Source organism: Martes martes (assembly GCF_963455335.1).
Source record: "Martes martes genome assembly, chromosome: 15".
Lineage (NCBI taxonomy): Eukaryota > Metazoa > Chordata > Mammalia > Carnivora > Mustelidae > Martes > Martes martes.
Genome location: NC_137903.1, coordinates 60,578,431 through 60,602,490, shown reverse-complemented (window position 1 = coordinate 60,602,490; position 24,060 = coordinate 60,578,431). Strand labels below are relative to the sequence as shown.

The 24,060-nt window shown below is 42.5% G+C and overlaps 1 protein-coding gene across 4 annotated transcripts in view; it reads left to right on the top strand.

Annotated features, from left to right (window-relative positions):
* SDCCAG8 (SHH signaling and ciliogenesis regulator SDCCAG8) overlaps window positions 1-24,060 on the top strand; it is a 228,077-nt gene that overhangs the window by 109,710 nt on the left and 94,307 nt on the right. For all 4 annotated transcript variants that reach the window (XR_013968053.1, XM_080824934.1, XM_080824935.1 and 1 more), the window contains one exon: window positions 1,060-1,202. Coding sequence is in view for 3 of the 4 variants with exons in the window: in XM_080824934.1 (XP_080681060.1) it covers window positions 1,060-1,202 (143 nt within the window). In the remaining variant the exon portion in view is untranslated. The remainder of the gene's footprint in view (window positions 1-1,059; window positions 1,203-24,060) is intronic.

The window sequence follows — 24,060 nt, the reverse complement described above, 5'->3', positions numbered from 1 at the left end:
AAGTGCTCAGCATATTGCGTAATGACGTGAGGAAATTTGAAATGTACTTAAATACTAAGTTTAAAACACTTTACTTATATATGACTTCGTTTTCCAAAAGGAGATTGCATTTTTGTGAATTAAAATTGTTTCTTGCTTTCTGCTGAATCTGAAAATGTTTCTACCTTTTACTCCCTTTTATTTGATTTTCTGGTTTAAACACTCTGAATATTTATCTTTTATTCTTTTTTAAAAATTGTAGATGTTCCATGATAAATATTTCTACTTTTGTGTATAAATTATTTAAAACCTGATTTCTGTATAAGGTATTTTTGCTTTGAAATATTTGAGTTTCAGTAAGATAAGGATAATTTCATCCTGAGACCAAATAATAAACTATCATAAATTTTCATATATTTTAGATGTTCATATTTATTAGTCTTAGAGTGCTTTTGTTACCTTTTTTAGTGCCATTTTAGTGTAATATTATTTTGTCTCAGGAATCTCATGTGCTCCAAAGGCTTAAAGGTTCTTGTGCCATATTTTTTCCTAAAATATTTTTTTCCCAAAGATATTGAGCATCATAATGATGCCTTCTTTTACACCTCACATTTTTCTAAAAGATGTATTATTTTACCCTTTAATTAGGCTTTCAAAACATCCAAATGAAACCATAAATATACCTTTCAGAGTAGTCACATATTTGATATAAATCACTGCATGGATCTGATCTAATCTCACAAACAAAAATGTTATATTTTTAAAGTAGTGACATTTTTAAGTTCATATTTTTTAAAGGGACTGAGCCTTAAGAATGAAAGTGCAGACTATCCATTTTGACTCCTCTCATTTAATCATTTCATTTCTGAAATTAGACTTCATCTTCCGATCCAAAAAAACCTCACTAATGTGCATTTTTGGCTGTGTTAATTCCCTTTGTCATAAAATGGAAGCTAGCCTCAGTTTTCTAATAATTTTTCATCACATTAAAATTCATAGCAAACATAAAAATGAGAGAATTTTGAACTCAAGTGCATATAGTTGATATGGATGCTTTCCCCCCTCTCCCCTCCACCTAAGGAAATAGAGAAATTGAGATCAGAAGTGAGTGAAAGCAGGCAGCACTTGGAACAGGAGCAGCAGAAGGCAGCCCGGGCCAGAGAGGAGTGCCTGAAACTGACAGAGCTGCTGAGCGAATCCGAGCGCCAACTGCACCTCACCAGGTACTCCCTAATCCTATCACGCGCCAGAGCCCCCATTCCGTCCCACTGGTTTCTGCCGCCGGCTTCCCAACAGTTGCTCGAGTTGGTCTTAGTCATTCAATTCACACACAGCTTTCAGGCATATTAAGAAAAGTGGAGATGTGGTAAGCAAAACACCCAGACATGTGAATGATAAGTGTGGCAGGGAATTACTGATATATTACAAAACCTTTCATCGACAATGCTCAAATATTTAGGAGGTTCTCTACCAATAGGAGCAACATGACATATTTCTCCTACCACCACCACTACCTCTCCTGTTAATTCTGTGTCTAATAAAAATGTCGAAGTGAAAGATCTGAGGAATATATTTAGGAGAAGAATCAGATACTGTCAGTGGTGAACGAGACAAAGTAAAAGACACCCTCGGGTGCAGGCTGAGACGGAACGGAGAGAAAATAAAGAACTTGAGTCCTAAGGAGGTACCGAAGTGAGAGATGAGCTTGATTGACAGTGTTCACATTCAAACCGTTATTATAACCGTGCCCTTGTGGTTTCGAGTTACATGGTTTCTGTCACAAGATACTGCGACGTGATTATCAATGTCATACAACTTTAGGGAACGTGTGGCTCAGCCCTAGGTGACAAGGAGACATGTTAGGTAGCAAGCACTCTATAATTCGCTGTATGGAAAAGGCACGCACGCACGCACGCATGCACGCACGCCTACACACAAATGCACATACACAGAGGAAATTCAGATAGAGGTAGCAGAAATTTCACATTACCAGAGAAGTGGTTTCTTCTCACTTCGGGTTTTAGTACAGTTTTTCATGTTTCACAGCAAGCATTTGGGTTTGTTCAGTTTTGAAGAGTTTTTCAGTTTTTATGGGGAACTTTGTCTAAATACACATGGAAGTTTGTGAGCTTCGGTTTGGTTCACAAATTAGAAAAACGCTGGTCTTCTAATCATAGTAATATGTTGAATTTAAACTATGAAAGGGGACTGATCCCTTTTACATTAAATATGACAATGTAATTCTGAGCACGGTATGATAACAGATGGAGAAAAGCACCACTTGAACAGCCTGCGTTTCGAGAAAAAAATATTCTAGAGGTTGGTGAACCTCCCAAAGTTTTGGGTTAGTGTTAAGATGCCTCTAGTTCTGTTAAAATCAAACTTTGTTAAAAAACATTTTGTTATGATAATATTCCAAATGGTTTGCCAACTTCCCTTTTTAAACGGTGAAAGAGAAAACGAGGAGAAAGGGAACGAGCAAGAAAGAAAAGAAATCCTTTATACACATGTGATATCTGGAAAAATCCCAAGAGATAAAACACTTTTACGAGAAGAAATCGCCTAATAGGGTAGAATAAGAACGGTTCTTTTAGTGGCCATTCGACATATTGTCTTGTCGAACTGAGAACGTAAAATGTTAACAGAGTTCCTATGGATTGTTTAATCCCAGAAGTTTCGAAATTTAGCTTCATCATGATAGTTAATAGTTTTTCTCCTGTCAGACTTCTGTTGGGAAACAAGCACTTGTGTGCTAAGCACTACTAACCCACAGAAATAGGACAGCTTTCAAAGTCTCAGTGTGGCTAAGCTTCAGTAAATAAATATTAATGCTGGTTTTGTCCTCTTCGCCATTCTGTCTTATTCAGAGAGTTAATTTCTGAAGTCAGAGTCCTCCAGGGAATTTTCCTGTGCAGTATCAATTTGTACTGTCTGACAAGACCAGTTTCTTGCAAATAGAGCATATTTAAGGTACAGCAACTGCTGAAAATGGACTAGTGGTAACTAATTCCTTTGTTCTTGAGAAAAACGGTCTTGCTTGGTTCCATAGAAAGCTTTTTCTGTTGAGCTTTATTTACAGCAAGTCTACAAAAATTGAAAACTAGTTTTAGGGAAAAATAAAACTTAATTACCCATTTTCTAAGTGCAGTACTCTTTTGTAAGCATTTCACATTTAGTCTGTGTTCGTGTTTTATAAAATCCACATTCATAAATTTAAAGATGACAATTAAAAATGCAGAGAACTGTGTGTAGCTCTCTTTTGCACTGAAAATGTGGCTTGGTTGTTGGGCTAAATATTTCTGATAGACTTTTTTTGTTTTTTTTTAGAGTTTGCTTTTCCTCGACAGTCTTTATTGATTCAGTACAGTCAAGTGTGTGGCTGAGAAACATTATGTCTTTCTTTCCTCGCGTAGACCAGCCGAAATAAATAAATCCCACACAGGTAGCTTAGTGTTAATGTAAACATTTCAAATGACGTAGTCTGCACAAAGTTTTAAATCAAATATGAAAGCCATGTTACAAGTAATAATGAAGAATGCAGATCTCCCAGGGCAAAGAAAATTTAAAAGCTGGAGTATTGATCTGTAGATCCGTCTGAAAGAAAAATAAGCTATCACGTGTCTGTTATTTCCCCTTATTGTCTAATTAGATTTAAAAATGGAAAATAGAGGGGTGTCTGGCTGGCTCAGTCGGTTCAGCATGTGATTCTTGATCTTGGGGTTGTGAGTTCGAGCCCCACATGTGGGCATAGGGATTACTTTAAAAAATGGAAAATAGAAATTCAACATTTGTTGAAAGACCCAACCAGTAAGTGTAACATTCACCCAGTCAGCAGATACTTATTGAGCACCTACTGTCTTTCAGGTGCATTGCTTGGTCTTGGGTAGGGAGAAAAAAATCAGATTCAGTTTTAACCCTTAGGCTTCTCAGACTCTACCAAGCCAGCTGCATATATGCAGTTAAAATCAAGTGTGAGAATACCGCAGTAATAGAAATACAGCTACCACAGGAGCACGTAAGACGGAGAATTGGCTCACTACATTGGAGGTGAAGATGATGGGGAAAGCTTTCTGGAGGAGGGATGGTTGGTAGCTATTTTGAGTAATGAGCTCACGAATAGCAGTTCTCAAAGTGGAAGAAGGTGGGGTGGGTACCCCGGTGGCTGGACCAGTATATACAGAGTCGTAAAGATGGGACCAGACACAAACTCTACAGTCAGGTTAGGTGTGCGGCAGGGGATAAGCCTGGAAAAGGCAAACGGGGAAGGGCCTTGTCTATATTCTGGAGTCTTGGCCATTCTGAGAGTCATGGGTTACTCCTGATGTATTTTTAAGCAAGGCTGTCAACAGGATCACATCTTTGGGTCAGCATTTGACTCAGCAGTGCTGAGAGTAAACTTGGAGAGCTGAGGTAGGAGACAGGAAGACCAGTTAGGGCAGAGTCAGCAACTACAGCCTATAAATACGGCCCGTCGTCTCTTTCTGTCTGTAAGCTAAAAATGGTTCTTGTATTTTTTAAATAGCTGCGGAAAAAAACAAAAGAAAAATAATGTTTTATAACACATAAAAATTATATACCCATAAATAAAGTTTTATTGGACACAGCCATGATTATCCTTTCTGCATTCTGTATTGGGGCTATCATGGCAGAATTGAGTTTGGTCCTCAGAGCCTTCAAGTGTTTATTGTCTGGCCCTTAGCAATTTACTGACCCCTCAGTTAGGAGACTGTGTAATTCAAGTAAGAAGTCAAGAGAGCTTGAACTTTAAGGGGTTCAAATATGTATTTGAAGAAGGTAAATGAAGGGTAATTGAAGACAGATTACCTGAGGAAGAGATGATTGACAGGGCCCCTGATTAGAATATAAGTCCCAGTCCAAGGGGTAGTAATGATGTCCTGCGCCGTGGCTTTGCTGGTAAAATGGAAGGGAAATAGCATCTTGAAGAGGAATTTAGGGTAGCAAATGAGAGGGGCCAGAATTAAAGGTGACTCCAATGTTTTTAGCCTACGATAACTAGATGAATTATTATTTTCAGTAGGGGACTTAAAAGGAGTAAAAGAGGGAAATAATACACTGTATTTTGGGACTCGGGTGGAGATGTGCATTGTAGGTCCAGTTTGAGGAAAAAGGTCAGGACCTGAGTCTCTCTCTTCATTGGATGCTTTTACATTAAGCTACTAGGTGTAGCCAAGGAAAGGGGTGAAAGCATGAGAGGGCCATGACCTTAAGAGTGGGAGAGTGGAGAGCCGCCAGCCGAGGAGACCGAAGGAGTCATCCGTGCCTAAGAAAGAATACGGAATGTTGGAGCAAAGCCATAAGCTTTTCTTAGGGGACTCCCTGGGCCTCTGGGTGTTGAGGAAGCCGAGTTTTAGAATCTTCTCCTGGGCATTCGCCATCTTTGCAACATTTGACACGTTACTTAATTCTTTGAACTTGCTTGTTTACATATAAAATGAGGCTACAACCTGATTTCTAAGTTTCCATCTAGCTCTGATCGTCAATGATCCTAATGGTGATGGATGACATCCCATGATGAAGTGCCCATTTCATGATGTTGGGCATTTAATTTGCCTGGAGTATTCTTTGTTTAAGATGTTTTCTTAGGGGGCCTCTGGGTGGCTCTCTTGGTTGAGCGTCTGACTCTTGATTTTGGCTCAGGTCATGATCTCAGGGTCCTGAGATTGAGCCCCGTGTCAGACTCTGCACTCAACGGGGAGTCTGCTTGAGTTTCTTTCCCCTTCTCCCTCTACCTCTGCCCCACCCTACTCTCTCCAAAATAAATAAATAAATCTTTTTTAAAAAGAGATGTTTCCTTAGTTTGAACCTCAGAGAGATTTCATGGAGACGTGCCATTTGCATTCATCATAACTTTGCCTCTGCTGACCTCCCACAACGGTCATGGACCCTTCCAGCCTTTCACTGGCACTGCCAATTCAGTATTCCTAACCACCGTCTTGACTCTGTCACCTGCTCCTGAAACCTTCCCTGGCATCACACTATTACAAAAGGTCCAGACCACTTGCAGGTAACGTTCCGAGACAGGGTCCCAGCCTTCTAGTTTCATCATCATAGTCACGAGCTCACGTCACAAGCCAAGTTGCACTTTGGGGCTTTTTTCCCCTTCGTTATCCTCTACACCTAGAATACCCCTTTGACCTTCTCTCGCCCTATGATAATATTACCTCCTTTTTCCGCGTCACTCTGAAATCCTGATTTTACCACTGTAGCCCTCCCGGATGGCCCCGTTGCCACAGGGGAGCATGTCTCCTTCTGAATCCCTCCCACTCAGAGCAGAAGACTCTCCATCCAGAGTGACCTCCTCAAAACAGGGACAATGAAGATATGAGAAAAATGAGTTACTACTCTGAAGGGTTTTATGTACTTGCTTTTCTTCCCTTCTGGAATGCGCTATTCTCCAAATGAGGGATGAGAGGTCTTATGAATGTTCTGTATCTCAGAGCATCTGGCTCAGCCCCTTGCAAAGAACTGGAGCTCAGTAAGTCATTTTAGGGATGGCCAATGTATTGCAAGTTTATGACTGTTCTTTCAAAGCCCAGTATTTTTTTTGAAGATTTTATTTATTAATTTATTTGAGAGAGAGAGAGCCATAGCAAGAGAGAGCATGACCAGGGGACAGGGAGAGGGAGGAGCAGGCTCCCTTCTGAGCAGGGAGCCTGGCACAGGGCTTGGTCCCAGACTCTGGGATCATGACCTGACACTTAATCGACTGAGCCACCCAGGCACCCTCAAAGCCCAGTATTAATAAACATTTATACACACACACACACACACACACACACATGCACACACATTAGTAATAATGTATGCTATTATACACACATACATACATACACATGCATATACATATAATACATATATAAACATACATACAACAATGTATATTATTACATAGTACATATTCATACATATACATATTACTATACATATATGTATAGTAACAATAAACATTAATATATATATATACTTTCAAGTATATCAGGGTAAAAAGTATAAGATGGAGATAAGACAGAAATAGCGTTTTTCCTTTTTTAACTTTGTATATGCCCATACGTATGTAAGTATAGGAGAATCAAATGCTACTCATTCTAACAATTAAAGTAAAGTTGGTAAAATATACCATGCTCTCACTTAAATATGCTCCCTTAAAAACCAGACACACACACACGTGCGCACGCACGCACGCATACACACACACAGAGTTCCAAATTAGCATTCTCTATGATTGAAAGGTGGCCCCTCTGATAGAAACTTACAGGCCGGTAGGGAAGAAAAGAGGATACACAGAGAGCGGGTAAAATCAAAGAAAAGATGTAGAAGAGAGATTCCAGAAAAAGTATTACAGGGACAGAGCAACAGATAGCCTCTTACTGATCTCAGGGGCACGTGGAAGCAGGTAAAGGGGAACGAAGGTCATTCTCCATAGGGGACACCGTGGCGTTGGCAGGGCACGCCTGTAGACTCGAAGAACATTAAACACACACAGCCTGTCTTTGAACTATCTGAGAGCATCAGTCTCTGAGATTAAGAATATATCCATCTTAAGATCTGCCTGGCACCATGCTACATGCAGTAACTCTTTAAGAGATGAGGACAGAGGTCATGGCGAAGGGCCCTGGCCATCACTTACCCAGCCCCTTCTGTGTTCCAGGACCTGGGCTCAGTGCTTGTCGTTTAGTGCCCCCCTCCCCAGTCCCCACCTAGAGCTCGAGAAGGTGCAGTCATCTTCCCCTGTTTTACAGCTGAGGGAACCCAGGTACCGAGAAGTGGAAGGATCCATGTGAGGTCACACAGCTGCCATGTTATAGAAGCAGGTTTTCAGCCCCGGCGGTTTGCCCTCCACGCCTCTACCATTACCATCCCGCTGGACGTCGGGTAAATTCCTAGGAAAATGACTAATGCAGTTGTTCCCGAAAACACAACTGGAGGAACGAGGAGCATACGTTTATAATAAAAGTAAGTGTCAGCTGCCCCCTTGTACGCTGGTATAAGTACAAGTCAGTGTGTCTTCACGCTGGTTCGGGGTCAGTTGCATCAGTCCCGTAACATGCCGGCGGCGCGGCTGTCGCTCCCCTTGGCCGCCTTCGCTTCCCTTTCCCTTGGAAAGCGAGGCCTTTCCGAGAAGGTGGAAATTCCTTCGCCTACTTGGTTTTTGACATGTCCGAACAATTTTTTTTTTAAAGATCTTATTTATTTGACAGAGAGAGATCAGAAGTAGGCAGAGCAGCAGGCAGAGAGAGAAGGGGAAGCAGGCTCCCCGATGAGCAGAGAGCCCGATGCGGGGCTCGATCCCAGGTCCCTGAGATCATGACCTGAGCCGAAGGTAGAGGCTTTAACCCACTGAGCCACCCTGATGCCCCTGTCCGAACATTTTTAAAGAGCTACGGGATTTTAGTCCCTCTCACGGGACTACCACTTCCATCCGTGTGGGTAGATCACTTTATGGCGCAGTGGAGTAAAACTGCCCGTTTCGGAGCGGTCATGTGATTGTCGTCGACGCTTTATTGAGGCAAACATTCTTCTCCAGACCTACGGCTGTACCTGTACTGAAGCATATTCTTTCGACTCCTGCATCTTTTTCTCAGGCCTGACCTGGAGGGGGATCAGCGCGGGCGGCCTCCTGCCTACGTTCGAGCGAATTGAGAACGGGAGCCGCTCTCGGTGCGCAACAGAAGGGAGGCCAACCTGCCCTTCAACTTGCAGGCTGGAGCTTGGCTTCGGCCGCGCTGCCGTTCACAGGCGTGCTTCCTCTCTCCCCTAAGCCCTGTTCTCAGTGCTAGGTGCCTCAGAGAATTCCTCGGAGCGGGAGTCTCGGAGAGCCCCGTAAAAGGGGAGTCCCCTGCTCTTCCCTGCTCTTGTGATCCAAACGGGAAGGTGTGTCCTCTGACGCGGACAGAGAATAATTGAAAGGCAGTGTTGGTTTCTTTCTGAAAGTGAGAAAGTGTGGACTGGAGGGGGCAGCGGCTTATCCTGTTCGGACGGCCGATTTACCGGGGAGAGGCGATGAAGTCTGTCTTCCCAGAGCATCTCAGAGCGTCGAGCTTCCGTGCGGTAATGACTGCAAGTGCTTTCTTGACTGGAGTTGTTTGACCTCTCCGGTTACCAGGAGGAGTCAGGACTTGGGTTGAGGTAACAGAAACCCAGAAAGGGGGAACTGATTAGTTCCGGTAACCAGGCCACGTATAATCCAGCCGCAGCTGGCGTCAGGCTCTCCTGGAGCAGGGACTCGGGGCCACCGCAGTTTGCTGTCCATTTCTATCCATCCCAGGGCTTGACTCCTGTCTCAAGGTTGGCTCATTCCTTCACGTTCTCCCACACCATGGAGTCACCTCCTTCCATCCAAACTGAAGGTAAAGGAGATGCCCTTGATCCCAGACTGTAAGAATGTGACTTCCCGGCTCCCCCACTTCTGATCACACAGCCACCCCTTGGATGCACACATTGGCAGCCTCAGCAGCGGCACTGGAGTGAGGGAGGGGAGGGACACTGAGCAAGGGGAAGAGCTCTCACTCGGGGAACAGAGGTCCGGGGCCCTGGGGAAATCAAACAACAGGTGTCCCCTTCTGTTGTCTTCTTAAAAGTATATAATCCCTGATTTTTCCTTTGAGGAACAAAGTGCAAAGAGGGGAAAGAAGAGTACATCTCTGTTCACGTCGGTGTGTGAGTGATGGTCTCCATTGTCAGCATGTTACCAGGCCAAGGAGGCAGGGTTCGTCACAGGATCGCTTTGTGGTTTTCTTTAGAGAACTCTCAGTTTAAAAAGAGAGGTGTAGGAAGGATGCATAAATGAGCCCTGGCACTGGCCAAGCGCTATGCCTGGTTCCCAGCAGCAGTGCGACAGGAAATGTGGCCTGGGATGGGCTGTAAATGATGAGTCTGCGATAAATGCAAAAATTGAGTGTTTGGAAACTTTTAAATTGCACAATATCCAACCAAGTGCATGATCAGTGGGTTTTCTTTCTTTCCCTCTCCTTCCTTCCTTCCTTCCTTCCTTTTCTTTCTTTCTTTCTTTCTTTCTTTCTTTCTTTCTTTCTTTCTTTCTTTTCCTTCCTCCCTTCCTTCCTTTTCTTGTATCTTTTAAAATAAAAAAAAAATTCTAGTAATTTGTTTTTTATTTCATTTTACAAACTCATGTTTTGCAAAGAAAATTTTAAGAAATTAAACTTGTACACGAGAAGGTCAAACACCCTGCCTTCTCGGTCCTTACAGCAAGCCCGGGGAAGCTGAGGCATGAAATCAGGCAGCCGGGAAGGAGGGAGGGTGCCGAGCAGAAGAGGCAGACTTTGAACCAGGTCCATCAGACTCCAGAGCCTGTGCTGTGAAGCTCCTGTTCACAAATCAACGCAAAAACGTATTTCAAAGCTAAGCAGAAATACCCTTTGGATTGCAGAATCTCAGTTCAGAGGCCAGGAGCAGGTCTCTGGCGTCAGGCTACGTCTAGCACATTCTCCATGAACGTTGCATAACTTTGCCTCTGCTCTTTCTTCTTCGGGGCAAATTATGAAGGACCTGCTCTCATTTTCAGGTGACAACTGGCTTAGGTCGGAAGCCCAAACTTCCAGTCTCTCTCTTCGTTTGTAAAGGGGACTGTAGCCCTGACACGGAACCTTGCTATTCCTTGAACTTTATTTTTTTTTCCCCTCCTGAGTTTTATTGAAGAATTTTTAGCCTCAAGTTTCCATTTAAAAGTTAAGCTTGTTTTTTTTCCTTGTACTCCTTTCATGAATAAATTAAGCAGAGAACGTGTCAAAAATACTTTTAAATGGATATATGTGCAACCAACATCTTCAAGTCTTGAAATAGATGGCCTTGGTACTGTTTTAAATTGCGTCCTCTTTTCCTTCCCCCACCCGGCCCCCCAGAGAACAGGCTGTCAGAGAGCCAGGGAGGCAAAGGCGTTTCATTTTGTTCTGGTGGACGCTGGGCCGCCCGAGCGCCCTGGGCTCCACCTGTTTGCTGGGCGAGGAACCCTGGTCCCGGTGCGGCCCGGGGCGGGAGAGGTTAGAGTCGCAGGCTGCCAGAGAATGTGTCTCTGCGGGTGGGTTCTGCCTAACTTTCCCTGGCTCGCTCCTCTCCGTTCTGTGAAGCCCAAATGTGTGTGCAATGAAAATCGACACCGGGGATGTCTTCTCTCCCCTGCCACACAGGCCCACAGCCTGGAGCATGGTGGTGGTGGCAGCCAACTCATTTTCTGAAGAAGCCCAGAGGAAACCGAGAAAGGATTGCCCACAGCACTTGCCCGACTCAACAACAATGAACTTGAAGTTTAATGCAAATAAAAGGAGGAAAAAAAGCAAAAACCTAGAGGTGTGGCTTTAGTAGCCCCAAGTAAGAATATTTTTCTAAAAGAAAGCTCCAATCTGCAGTATTAAGGTAAATTAAAAACGAAAACAACTTGATGTTTAATTTCTTTTTAAACACTTCTTCCTAATTGGAAGTGTTGGCTAGACCGATTATTGGGCATGACTCACTTGTTATTTAATGTTTCCCTGATACCCACAAGTAGATTATACAGTGACTCATTGATGTTCAGTGTTGGAATCAAAGCTCATTTTTAGGATGCTGAGAAAGGAGGAGGTTTGGAGAATATCCAGTTTCCTCGGTGCCCTCCTTGGGGCCATGTCACATGGGAGACCAGGGCCCACTGCAAGGAGAACTACATTATTAAGCTCGTCTTCTGTGAGATCGGCTTAGTGGACAGTACAGTTCCCTGAATTCAGGAACTCAGAGTGGGCACCAAACGGGTCAGGGAACATTTGGAAGCAGCCTGTGCCGCTGACATCCAGCTGAGGGACCTTGGCTCTGCGTGACCTGTCCGCGGCAGGCACCTGGTCACCTGAGGGAGGGCTGAGCGTCTCCCGCCCCGGCGGGAGAGAGAGCCAGGCAGAGTACGAAGGGATCTCTTTATCAAAAGAATCCACCCCGTGGTGAGAGCATAATTATTCTAAATGTAGCCATACCAACAAAAGAAGTACATAAAATCAAGTAAGAAGTCACTATTGGAATATATGCAAGGGCTGGAGGTGAGGGGGTGTTCGAGATGAGCCATTCAAAGTGGGTTTCAGCAGGTTTGAGGTTTGCTGGTTTTCCAGCAGCGGATCGGAAGTGTGGTTTGCCAGGCTGGGCATAGCTTGATTTTGACACCAGTCCTGGTTCTTCTTCTGAGGACCTTCTGTCACCTTGGGAGAAGTCTCCTACCACACTTTATTTCCTACCGAGCTTAACTGTAATTTTGTGAGGATGTATGTGAGTATGAAAATCACTGAAACTCATTCAGGGTTCTGTAAATCTGAGGTGTTACTCATCTGTTCAGGGATGATGCTACTAATACGAATTTGTGTAAAATCAATTCACTAGCCATCCCAGTGCTTTGCTCAGGCTAGAAAACTTTAGGGCAGTTGAGGCAAGATCAAGTTACTCAAGTCCTTTTTGGCAAGGCGGCGGCGGTGACGAATCAGGGACACGAAGAGAGTGTATCGTTAAATATATAACGTCCCATTTTCTAACTCTCACATGGCCCTCTTTGTCTTTGGAGGAAAAACCACCTTGCCCCTCCTTGTATTCGCCGTTTGCCCAACGAGAAATAATGAACGCAGCTCCGCGGGCTCGGGGGCTCTCTGTGCTCTGCCTCGTTGTACGGATGGCGGCAGTTCTGGACCCTTTTCCTCTTTCTGAAATCAGGCCTTTATTCAGGATCAGGCACTACTGAATGAGTCAACAGTGTTGGGGTGAGGAAGGATGATCATTGTATTAAGGAATTAGATAAAATTCATCCGCGGTGAAAACAGAGCCCCTGTCGGATCTGCCAGGGGAGCCCAAATTCAGATCCTGCGCTCGGGCTGATTTGCACAAAGGCTTTCTGTTCAAAGTGGAAGAGAGGATGACAGCATGAGACAACTCATGTAACTAATAAACTTTTGAGATGCCGTTTCATATGTTTGCTTTTCATTAAATTCAGGAACGGTCGCGACTATGTTGTTGTGATTCAGTCAACATTTATTCCTATCTGTTTTTCATATACAAAGGCGTAGGGATGCCAGAAAATCAACTGTTAACGGAGAATTAACTTCTTTGGCACGCTTTCCTACTTATCTTCCAAATTAAAGAAAATGAAATGGGCAGAAACAGAGTGTAGATTACCTCCTTTTTGTCAAAAATGGTGGGAATTTGAAAATTAATAATAAAAAAGGGAACAGATGCAGTAACATGCCAGAGGGAGATTAATGTGGAGAGTAAAATCTGTGAGCAACAAAACTGAAGCAAACTGAATCAGTGGGAGGTGGTTGTACAATCAAAATCAGGATAAAAGAGAAATTACAAACAACCCTGCACTTGTCAAAGTAGTAGTAATGAAATCCTGACTCTGCCAGCAGCGAGAACCTGTGTTAGCACTTTGGGGTAAGGATGGTAGCCGGGTGCCAGGTAGGAGGGCAGTGCGAGGTTGCTGGGCAGCAGCCATCTTGTGTCGAACAGATGGCACCGAAAGCTGGCAGGGGAGGGGCTCCTTAGCAGAACTAATCAGACAGTAACAGATAGGGCAGCTGGGAAGACTGACCACAGAGAGGGAGTCTGCGGGGTAGCCGAGTGCCATGATGTTTGCAGTGGTGTGCCCATTGGTCTGAGATAAGACCTTGCAATGTCTTTCCCATCAAGGCAAGAGCGGAAACTTTTGTTCCAAGAGGAAAACCGAGTTGAACCGTAGCACACTTGGGGGCGGGGGTGGCCATCGGGGTAGAGAGTCAGGAAGGAAGGATTGTCCATCGCGAAACGTGTGGCGTGAGTGTTCGGTCCCGGCTACGGTGGAACTTTGATTTTTTGTGCCATTTGGAGGAGGGGGGGGCTGGGGGGGTGGGGTTCCTGCCGTCCTAATGTGTACAGTGCGGCACGTGGAGTGATCACTTTATATATTTTATGCATCAGAGAGTTTCTGGTACCGAGGCTGGAGTTAAAATTAGAAGAGACTTTTTGATACGATTTCCACCACATATGTCTTTAACAAATGAAAACCCAAACCCACAGACGATACACGCGATTACGCCTAATAATTTCTCAGAACCTAATTGGAGCCGCTTGACCTCCTTTTCTCGCCCGTGAAACTGCGATGGAACTCAAAAAGCTAAGCATCATTCGGAAACCCCAAACCTTAAAACAAAACTAAGATTAAGTCATTCTGAAAGAAATGAGAGAGAAAATGATCTATTAAATTTAATAACTCATTAAGGAATCATGTTTTTTAAATACAGAGTTGGGACGTTCATGTTAAAACTATTACTTTAACAAAGAAATCCAGATCTCCTACATCTGTTTTTGAACTAGTATATTTCTCTCTCTCTCTTCTTTTTTTTTTTTTTTTTCAGAAGCTTTGTAGCTTGGCTCAATTTATTCATTTTGAAGGGGGAGGGGGAAACATTACCAGGATTTGAAATAGGTGGTATAACATAGCCATATGCTATTTATGCAGCAGTTTCTGCAATAAATCTAATTTGGTGCTGTCAAAAAATTAGACTTATTTGATAGAGCAGCACATTAGTAAATGATTGTGGCAGATTTAAAGTTGTCATTTAGTCTCTCCTTGCTCTTCACAGAATCTTGCAAATTTGTCTTCTCCCCTTGCTCAACTCTGTGACGATGTCTCAGTTCTTTGTCCTGCGGTCCTGCAAATATTTTTCCCATCTGAAGGAAGGTCCTGCCTTTAGGTAATCGAGGAAGGCGGTGGAAGGAGGAGTACCCTCTCTGTTGTTAAAAGGCTGTGTGGATAGAGAGGCAGAAAAACCCACACACCAGAGAAGAATCATTGTATGCTCATCATTTTCAGTTCTTAGAAAAGCAGAACCGTTAGTCTCACTCAGAATGTGGATAAATTAAGGCAGGTCAGTTCTCCATTAAGGAGCTGAAAGTATTTTTACCTTCCAGCCTACGTCCATATGCTGCTTTGGGAAAACTGGTATGAGCGAATGTGAGTGACTTCAGCTCTTCGTCCTCACCTAGCAGGGCCCTTAGAAACGGCTTCCCTGTTCTCTAGTAAACCTAGCAACATGGCTTCAGCGCCACTCTATTTTTGCTGTGAAATTTGTCTTTCAGGTGCTGGTATCAAAGTATCTAAAACTTCTGCCTCGTTTTTCTGTCTCAAAGATAAAACAAGCATCTTACACCTGAGACAGATAACGGTTAGCAGGAGTCTCCGAATTCCTTCACTCGGAGCCATCGTGATGCTATTTCCCCTTTCCTTTTTCTTCCGCACTTACGGAGGGGAAAAGTGGATGTGTGTGCACACTCACGCATCCGCGTGTGAGTGTAAGTGCTGTTCAGCTGAGCGGCTTTTCATTTGTTTACGTTCTTGCCATATACATTTTCTAAAACAAGCCTACTAGTGGGTTTCTGAGACGCAGTTTGCTAAGAATGCAGCGTTCCTTCACGGTGATTTAAGCAGCTCCTGTGAAACTAGCATTTTGCTAATACTTCTTTCTTTTAGGTAGCAAATCAGACCACGGAAGTGATCACATTACCAGTATCCTTTCCATGCTATTCAGAAGCAGGCATCCAGGTGACCAAACTGTTGTCAGGCACGGATTATACTAAAGAGAAAAAAAAAAAAATACCCAGAAAAATATTAAACAGACTTGCTGGGTAAATTAGATACTAGCTCTGGAATTTTCTCCACATAAAAACAATTTATTTCGATACCATGTTTGGGAAGATAGAGGAGGAAGCACCTCTTGGAATTCATATTTGGTGTTCAAAAGCCACACCTTCAATTACATTGTATATATTACATAAGAATGATTTCTAGGACATAGGGAATTTTGGAGATGAAGAATAGAATTGAAATTCGAGCTAAAAAAGAATGTCTCTGCACTTGGATTTGAAGCTGTCTTTGTCGGGTTTTGTTTTTGTTTTTATCTTTAGCATCACAATAATTTTCTTTAACACATCTGAAGAATTGTTCTGAAAAAGTCCTTTTTTAGGGGTAAATTACAAATATCTAATCAATCAAACCCTAAAGATTCAAATTTTAGATTGCATGTTTTTAGGCTGCTTTTATTAATAAAACCTGCCTGCAACTCTGTCCATGAAAAAAGCTTTTATTTTTGCCTTTTCTACAAAGGATTTAGAACATTTTCCTGGCTTGATTAATTGTGCTTAATAAAAGCATATGCAATAGGACAAAATCTTGGGGTAATTCCTCCAAATCTAAAAGCAGTGTTATGAATGAAGTGGCCCTTAGGTTTACATTTAGCTTACATTTATTTGTAACATTGCTTTCGTTCAAATTTGTGTCATCTCTTTTCTCCTAAAAAAGTGATCTCCCTTTTTCTTGCAAGAACACTGAATCGAGCCATGGCTTTGCCTTTTTCCTAGAGCATACAGTTGCCTAAATGCTGGGAAATAATGCAACATAAAGTGATTTCATGTCCGATTTATGAAGGGAGGGTGAATACTTGACAGCAGGGGATGACACAGAAGAAATTCACTGGAGAGTGTAATTTTCACCTAATTTTTATGAGTTCATTTTCTCCCCAGAACTAGCCTGTTGGTACAACTTCTATTTCTTTAGCTAGATGGTGGCGTGCTTGTTGGGCAACATATATTTGAATATTATTGAAGCAGAACTGTTTATTTTTTAAATGATGAAATTTAAAATATACTCAATTTGTGTATTATGGGTTCAGTCTTTCAAAGCAGTAACGGAGCTGTGTGTTAATATATAGCTTATAATTGAAGTGGTACATATTTGTACATTTTAAGCATTTCAGTGTAAAATTTCTTAATTGGAATACTCCTTCCCTTGGCTAATTCATTAGTGAAAATATTTATTCCTCAAGTTAATGCTGTATAGTACGGAGCAATTTTTACATAGTGTAAACTTGTTTATGATATTTTGATTTCACTTAAAAACTTTTATTTTGCTTCTTATACATATAGTTCATACTCGATATAATAAGAAGTGCAGACACACATGAAGGAAATACATATCAGCTGTCTGGTTTTACAAATGATCATTAAAATACCATGTCTTACTACTTTGACTCCAAATTATTGTCTTCCCGAACCCAAAAGTAATTTTCACAAGTGCATTACACAACAGAGCTTCATCTTCTGCTGGTTAGCAGGAGAGGATTTAAATCCATGCCGACAGTTCATTTGACAATGACCTTGAGGGGCTTTGCTTCTTGAAGAAGAAAGCAGAAGCTTGCGGTAAACAAAGTTCACTTCTGACAGATGGATTGAATGACAGAAAGGTTGCGAGTGCCAGAATAGCCCTGGCAGAGGAGGAAATGTTCAGTGGAATCCAACAGGAGAGGAGGTGTGAACAGGTGCAGGGTTGCTGACGGAAGGGGAACCAGATGGAAGGAGCCAGAGCCAGTTTATTTAAAGGAAAAGGCAGAAAACATTGAAAGGCTGTGCGATCAGTGGCTAAAAGTGTTCATAGAGGAAGGTAAAAATTCACAAAGCAAAACTGCACAGTGGGGTAGCTAACACTTAGCATAATGGTAGTAATTTGTGAGTTTAGTTTGGAAGTTGCAATTGAAATACATTCATCTTGGCTCTTGACACCATCAAGTACAGATATTTGAAAGTTGTTTATTTTTTTTTAAGTTTCTAAGCTTTTTTTAATCCATCCATTAATTTAATTTTTTTCCAGCCAGAAGCTCCGTTGTGATAATACTAAAATTGTGTCGTCAGCTAGGCAAAGAAAAAAAAAATTTAAGTGAAGGTTAACATTCCATTCAAATTTATCTTGTGATGCCTCAGTTTTGTTCACATATGGGAAGCAAATGCACGCACTGTTGGGTGACATCTGTAATATCTAAGAAATTTGCAATGTTGGAATAGATGCTGTTGGTTGCTTTTGTTGTTTGGAGTCCCTGTTCATTTTGTGAGGTCCAGTTTGATTGTTCCAGAAAGATTAATGCTCTCTGAAATATACACTTGCCTGCCGGATCTGCAGGTTAATTTCTGTTGTTGAGGGTGCCCTGATTTTCACTGACTTCCCGTGACCTGCCCTCAGGCGGACACCTGCAAACTCAAGAGGCATTTACAACAGGAACAGTGTAGAATGGGGTAAGGAAGGGAGGACTTTCTTGTTTTCTTAGACCTACTAAAATTAAACTTTCTGCAAACCAGAGACATCCGTGCTAATCATCTGCCTGGTCACATCACCCATGCCATTTACGTGGGCCCTCGTCTACCCCTGCCGTCCTTGAAATTTTCCAACGTTCCATTACTGATAAAGAGTTGCCAAGTGAGGAGTAGCTGCTATGAAGCCATCCCCAAGAGAAATGATGAAAATGTACAATTATTTTGAGATGTTAAAGATCTAGTGATTTATCCACAAGAGTTTCTGCACACTTTGCACCAAGATTAGATACCCGGGGTGTACCCAGTGAGCGCTGCATTCACGTCCCCCGTCTCCGAGCAGCCGGATCGGGTAGCTTAACATCGGATTAGGGCGGGTGTTGAGAACATTCTGATTTTAGAGATCACATCTATGATCCATGGCTTGCTTTTGTCAGTGAGAAGAGAGAACTGCAGTTTGATATTAGCAGTGATAGAACATATTTATTCACGCCTGTGTCGTTCATGGAGAACCGTGTGCTTTTGGTCTTTTCTCTTTAAGAAATGGACACAACTGTCTGTTTGGAGGAAAAGGAGTAAATGATTTCTTTGAACAAAAGGAAATTGATCACCTGTTATTCACAACCAGCTCCAAAGTGTGCCTCTTTCCCCTCACTTGTTAAGAAGTTTTCATTTAATAGATATTCTTATTAACCTAAAATTCTACATAAAGTTGATTGGGGCATACTTGCCTTAATCGTAATGTACTGAGTTTGCCATCTCTTCCATCCTAGTTCCTGAATACCTTTATAAAATCTGTTTTAAAACAAATACAGAGCCTTTTTATAATAATATAGAATACTAGTGTGGTCCTGTTGTGTAAAATAATACCACAAAACTCACCTGAATTATGGGATACAAATTGAAAGGTTGGGAAAAGAAACCGTAACAATTAGTCATCATTTGCTTACATCACAAATTAAACGGCAAGCTCTTTATAGGTGGAACTCGTAGCTTTCCAGAAATACGTAAACTTAGCTATACTCAGCAGCGTGTCTTATGTCATAGGGGTTTTGTAATTTTTTTTTTTGAATGAAGGGATAACATGTTGATTGTTATTAAATAGGCATTCGTTCAGCATTAGCTGTACTAGGCACTGTAGGTTTTTTCAGTGCAGGGGTGGTGATCCTTCTTTATCCTAGTGGATAAGGTGGATATAGTAACTTACCTGTGTGTGTGTGTGTGTGTGTGTGTGTGTGTGTGTGTAAAATCTGGAAAACATTATTTATATTTAAAAGTACTCCTTAACTCAGATCCTTGTGAGTGAACAAATTAGTGAAACAAGCCTAATCCAGCCCTCATTCTTGTATGTGAGGACTGAGGTGAGGGACGCTAAGTGACCTGCCCAAGGTCAAGAGTTCTTCGGTGAAGGCTGAGTGTGCAGCCTCCATCTCCGTACTCCTAGTCTAGCGCTGTTCCTGGTTTTCCACATTATACAGCCCTGGTATTCAGTGATAACATGACTTGTCGGAAGAAACCTATTAAAATCTTTCTGTAGGAGTCTTGCACAACCTGTTGCTGAAAGGAAAAACAATTTTCTTTTTGAACTTTTCCTTGCAGTTACTAGTTCTTGAAACAAACAGAAGAGCTGTAACTTAAAAACAATGACCACTTCTTGGAACACTCCTCCTGGGGGCAGTGGTCAAGATAGCTGCCATTTTAGAGATAAGAAAACGAAGGTGTATGGAGGTTACTATCTTGACCAAGGTCACGACACTAGCAATGAGGCGGAGTTGGGATTCAAGCCTCAGCAATTAGGCTCCAGAATAGGTTTATTTATTACACTTTGTATGTTGCCTCTGGTAGTGGGTGTCGTGAAAAAATTGATTCTGTGATCAATTCCTTTTGGAAAGTTGAATTGACTAGGGTTCTTTCCAGTTGGACTTCTCAGAGCCTTGGAAATGCTAACTAGTGCACATTGTGACTCTCTTGGAAAGGGATTTCATTTTCAGCATTTTCCAAATTTATACGACTTATGGAAACTCTTCTATCAAATCTCCACATCTCTCCCAGGATCAGGTGTTTAGGAATACACTTTGGGAAAAATTACTCTAAATTCATTCGTGGTAGGATAATTGTGAGAATTGCCATGTGGGAAGTTTTTGTTTTCTTATCAGCGCCTCTGGGACTTCTCTCGCAGCCCTTCCATTCATGCAGAGAGCAGGTGGGTTGGGTTTCAGCTTAGGTTGAGTCCGTCCTCTAACGCGTGGGGGAACATGTCTGACCATTCCTTGAATGGTCACCTGTGTGAGTAACATTACCGTGGGTTCTTACGGCTCCACCATTCCAACTTGGACTTTATATGGTAATAGTTCTTGAAAATAAACTTGGCAAATAACTAGACCAGTCAGTTGGGCAGGTTTAGGCACCCCTCTCAAAGCTTGACTCTTAGAATAAGATTTCATAGAGTAAAATACCGTGGATGCTTTGGGATATAAATCCTTTTGGAAAACCTTCGGCCAGGAGTTATTGGCCCAAATTCAAAGTCTGGGCCCCTAAATCAGACTCTGCAGTAGGCCTCACTCTCCTCCAACTCCTGCTATCCCAGCATTCCTCCCTCTAAGAGTATCCCTTCCAGTATCCTGAGGAAATGGAGCTACTCGTGGATAGTAAGCTCGGAAGTCGAGAAGGCGAGCACTCCTAACGTGTTCATTTTTCCGTAAATACATTTGGAGGTGCCTATAATTTATCATTATTTCCAGCAGCTCCTTGTGGTAAGATTTTCCGTAAATAATGATGTGGCAGGGATAATGATGGCTGGAACCGCGACTCTCGCGAGGCCTTGCTATGTGTGGTCCTGGCTTTCCCACCCACCCCTCCCCTTACCGGGTTCGTGAATGCAGTTTCTTCCAACAAACTCCAGCAATTTTTGTAGAGGCCTGAAACCATTCATTGGCTTATCTGAATTCCACAAAGTGCAGATTCTGCTCTGCAGTCCGTGAGAACTACAGAGGCAAGAGATAGCTCACCAGGCGGGGGGATGGTCGATCGAACTGGCTGACACATGGACTAATATGACTGCGCGGTCCTCTTGACCAACTTTGAAAGTGCTGAGTTTTTTTTTTACGCGAAACAAGTAATGAATGATACAAGGTGGATTACTGGAGATTCAAAAATCTGTTGGGTACAGATTTTTTTAGGAAAAACTTTAGATTTTAGGAGATTACCTCCAGATTTCAAGAGGAAAAAAAATCTCTTAGGGAATCTGTTATTGCCATTTAACAATTACAGAAAGACTATTAAATGCTGAAGATTTTCCAACTGTACGCACATTTACTTATTAGGAGTCCTAATGCATGTTCATAACGATATTTTTCTGTAATTTGCCAGCTTGGCTGTGTGGAATACTTTTTACCAGGCTTTATAATTTAATTTTAATTATGCATATGTATTTGGGGAGGTGCTTCAAACCAGATCTGATTTTTTTTTTAAAGGGTTTATTTTGCTTACATTTGTAATATGGTAACTGCTTCAGCATTGTCTGTTCTTCGTTTTGTGTCAGAATTCTCCTTTGTTTCTCCTTTCAAGCAGTGGTGACTGGCTGACTTAAGTGAGAAATTTGTCAACGTAAAAAGATATATATTATTTTAATAGCTTTTGCTTTTTATAAAAAATTATGAGATTTGATATCTTCATGAAGCACGTAAAGTTAGCAGGTTTTTGGCAACAAAAATCTGATTGATTGGTGGCCGGTGAGGATTGAAAATGACTCTTTGCTTTGGGGAAGTAGACAAAGGAGTTATGCTCAAACCCACACTGTCCAATGGAAATACAGGGAGAGCCACAACACGCAAGCCATGTATTTAATGAAAAATTTCCAAATAGCCGCATTTTAAAAGGTGAAAAGAAAGAGGTGAAATTAATTCTAATAGTTTAGTTAGCCCAACACAGAATGTGGTATCATTTCAACATGTAATCAGTATAAATTATGAGTTTGGGGGGTTTTTTGCTTTTTTTTTTTTCTAAGTCTCCCCAGCCTGGTGTGTATTATTTACACCTACAGCGCCTCTCACTTCAGCCCAGCCACGTGGGCAGTAGCGGCAGCCACATGTGGCCAATGGCTGCGTTAGAAACCGTGGCAGCCCTCGGCTCTTGTGTTCACTACCCCCAGCTTTCCCTCAGCAGACAGTCTGGATGCAGTTGGTTTCTCCTGAGCATAAACCCTAAATTCTATTTCTACAAGAGCTGGAATCATTCTATAAAAACAAGAAAATCATGTCAACTTTTTCAGTAATTTTGGAGCCAGTAGCCAGGCCCGTCTTTGATTAGTCCTTTTCTGCAGAACTGCCACTTGGAGCAGGAGGGGGAGGAGGAGAGAGGAAGCTGCCATTTACTGGCCATTCTTTGCAGAGCAGCTGAGCTCCTAGCTGGCCCCGCAGCCCTGGGCGTCCGTTCTCCTTGTCTTAGGGACCCGCCTGTGCCTTTACACCTTACAGCTGTTGCAAATAAACTTGACAATGAAATAACTAGATGCCAGGCCATTAGTTGCATTTAGACCTTCACCAAATGGTGTTCTGGGCCGGATGTTGCTGGTTGCTTTATATAGATTGTCTCACGGATTCAGACAACATCGTTTCACTAAATGAGAAAATGACCTTAGACTGAGGTCCCTTCCAATGGCACACAGCAAGTGGCTGGCGGGTCAGGGCCCAGATCTAGTCTGTGTGTGTTCAAAGCCCCAATTCATATCCACTATACAATACCACTCCTCCCATATGGCTTTTATCAGGAAATTAAGGACTTTTTTTTGAGGACATTTTTTAATTCTTTCTTCGAGCTTGTGAGTCTTTGAGATAATTGTATGGATCATTACAGTTTGAATAGTCATCTTCTAGGAAATAATAATGAGAATCATAGTGGTACCGATTAATATTTCTGAACACAGGATATGCCCGTGCTATACTAAGTATATTTTACATACAACGTCCTGGTATTCCGAAGGAGAGGTACATTATTAACCCCACTGCACATTTAAGAAAACGGAGTCATAGGGTAAGTGACTTACTTGGGGTGCACGGCTAGTCAGTGGACACGCTGGGACCCTGATGCCACATCCGGCTGACGCCAAGGTCTGAGCTCTTAACCTTGGGCTCCTGTGTGCGGATAGGTGACCCGGCCCTGCTGGCAGCGGGCTTCCGCGCTGAGGCAAGGGCACAATGTCGCTTTCAGGGGCCCTTCAGGATTTCAGTTGCTTTGATTTCCTCGGGTCATGAATTCCCCCGTTTTGGGTACACTCAGAACAGGCTACCCTGTAGAAATGCATCCGAATATAGATTTCGAATAGAGGTAGAAGCAGGTCTTTGGGAACAGAAATGGCAGTTCTGCAGCCGCAGGAATGGGAACGCCGTGGCCTCCTGACGGCCACAAAAGAAGAAAACCCAACACACACATACGCTTCTTAGGAGAAGGAACCTTTCAAAGGTAGGTAAGAGTAGTTGTAAGCACGTGTTCCACGCCAAATAGAAATCACGTTAAATCATAAAATGACTCCAAGGGAAAATGTTTTCATGAGGACAAAGACCTCAGTCCCGTGGCAGAAACATGCTTCTCTAATTTGAAAGAGTGGGGGCAACATTGGCCCGGGAACCCGGACACTTGGGTCCCGGTTAGTTTTCTCTTCTGTAAATATAATTGTGCTTTTCAGCTCCAGAAACCCCATGTAGAATTATGGAAAGTTTACACAGCTCTCAATCAAGTTTTAAAAATGAATGAGCTATATTTTTGTTACTAAGCCAAGGTTAGTCCGTCGAACACAATCCTGATTCGTAGGTAGAAACATACTGAGTGTTTGGCCGAAAACACACCGCTTCAGTAACAGTGGGAACGCCGCGGTCTTCATTACAGCGTTTCTTAGCTTCCTCAGCTTCCGGGTAAACGCAGCCACTTGACCCATAGCTCTAAGCTGAGATACAAATTCAAAAGTACTTCTAAGAAACAAGACCAAAC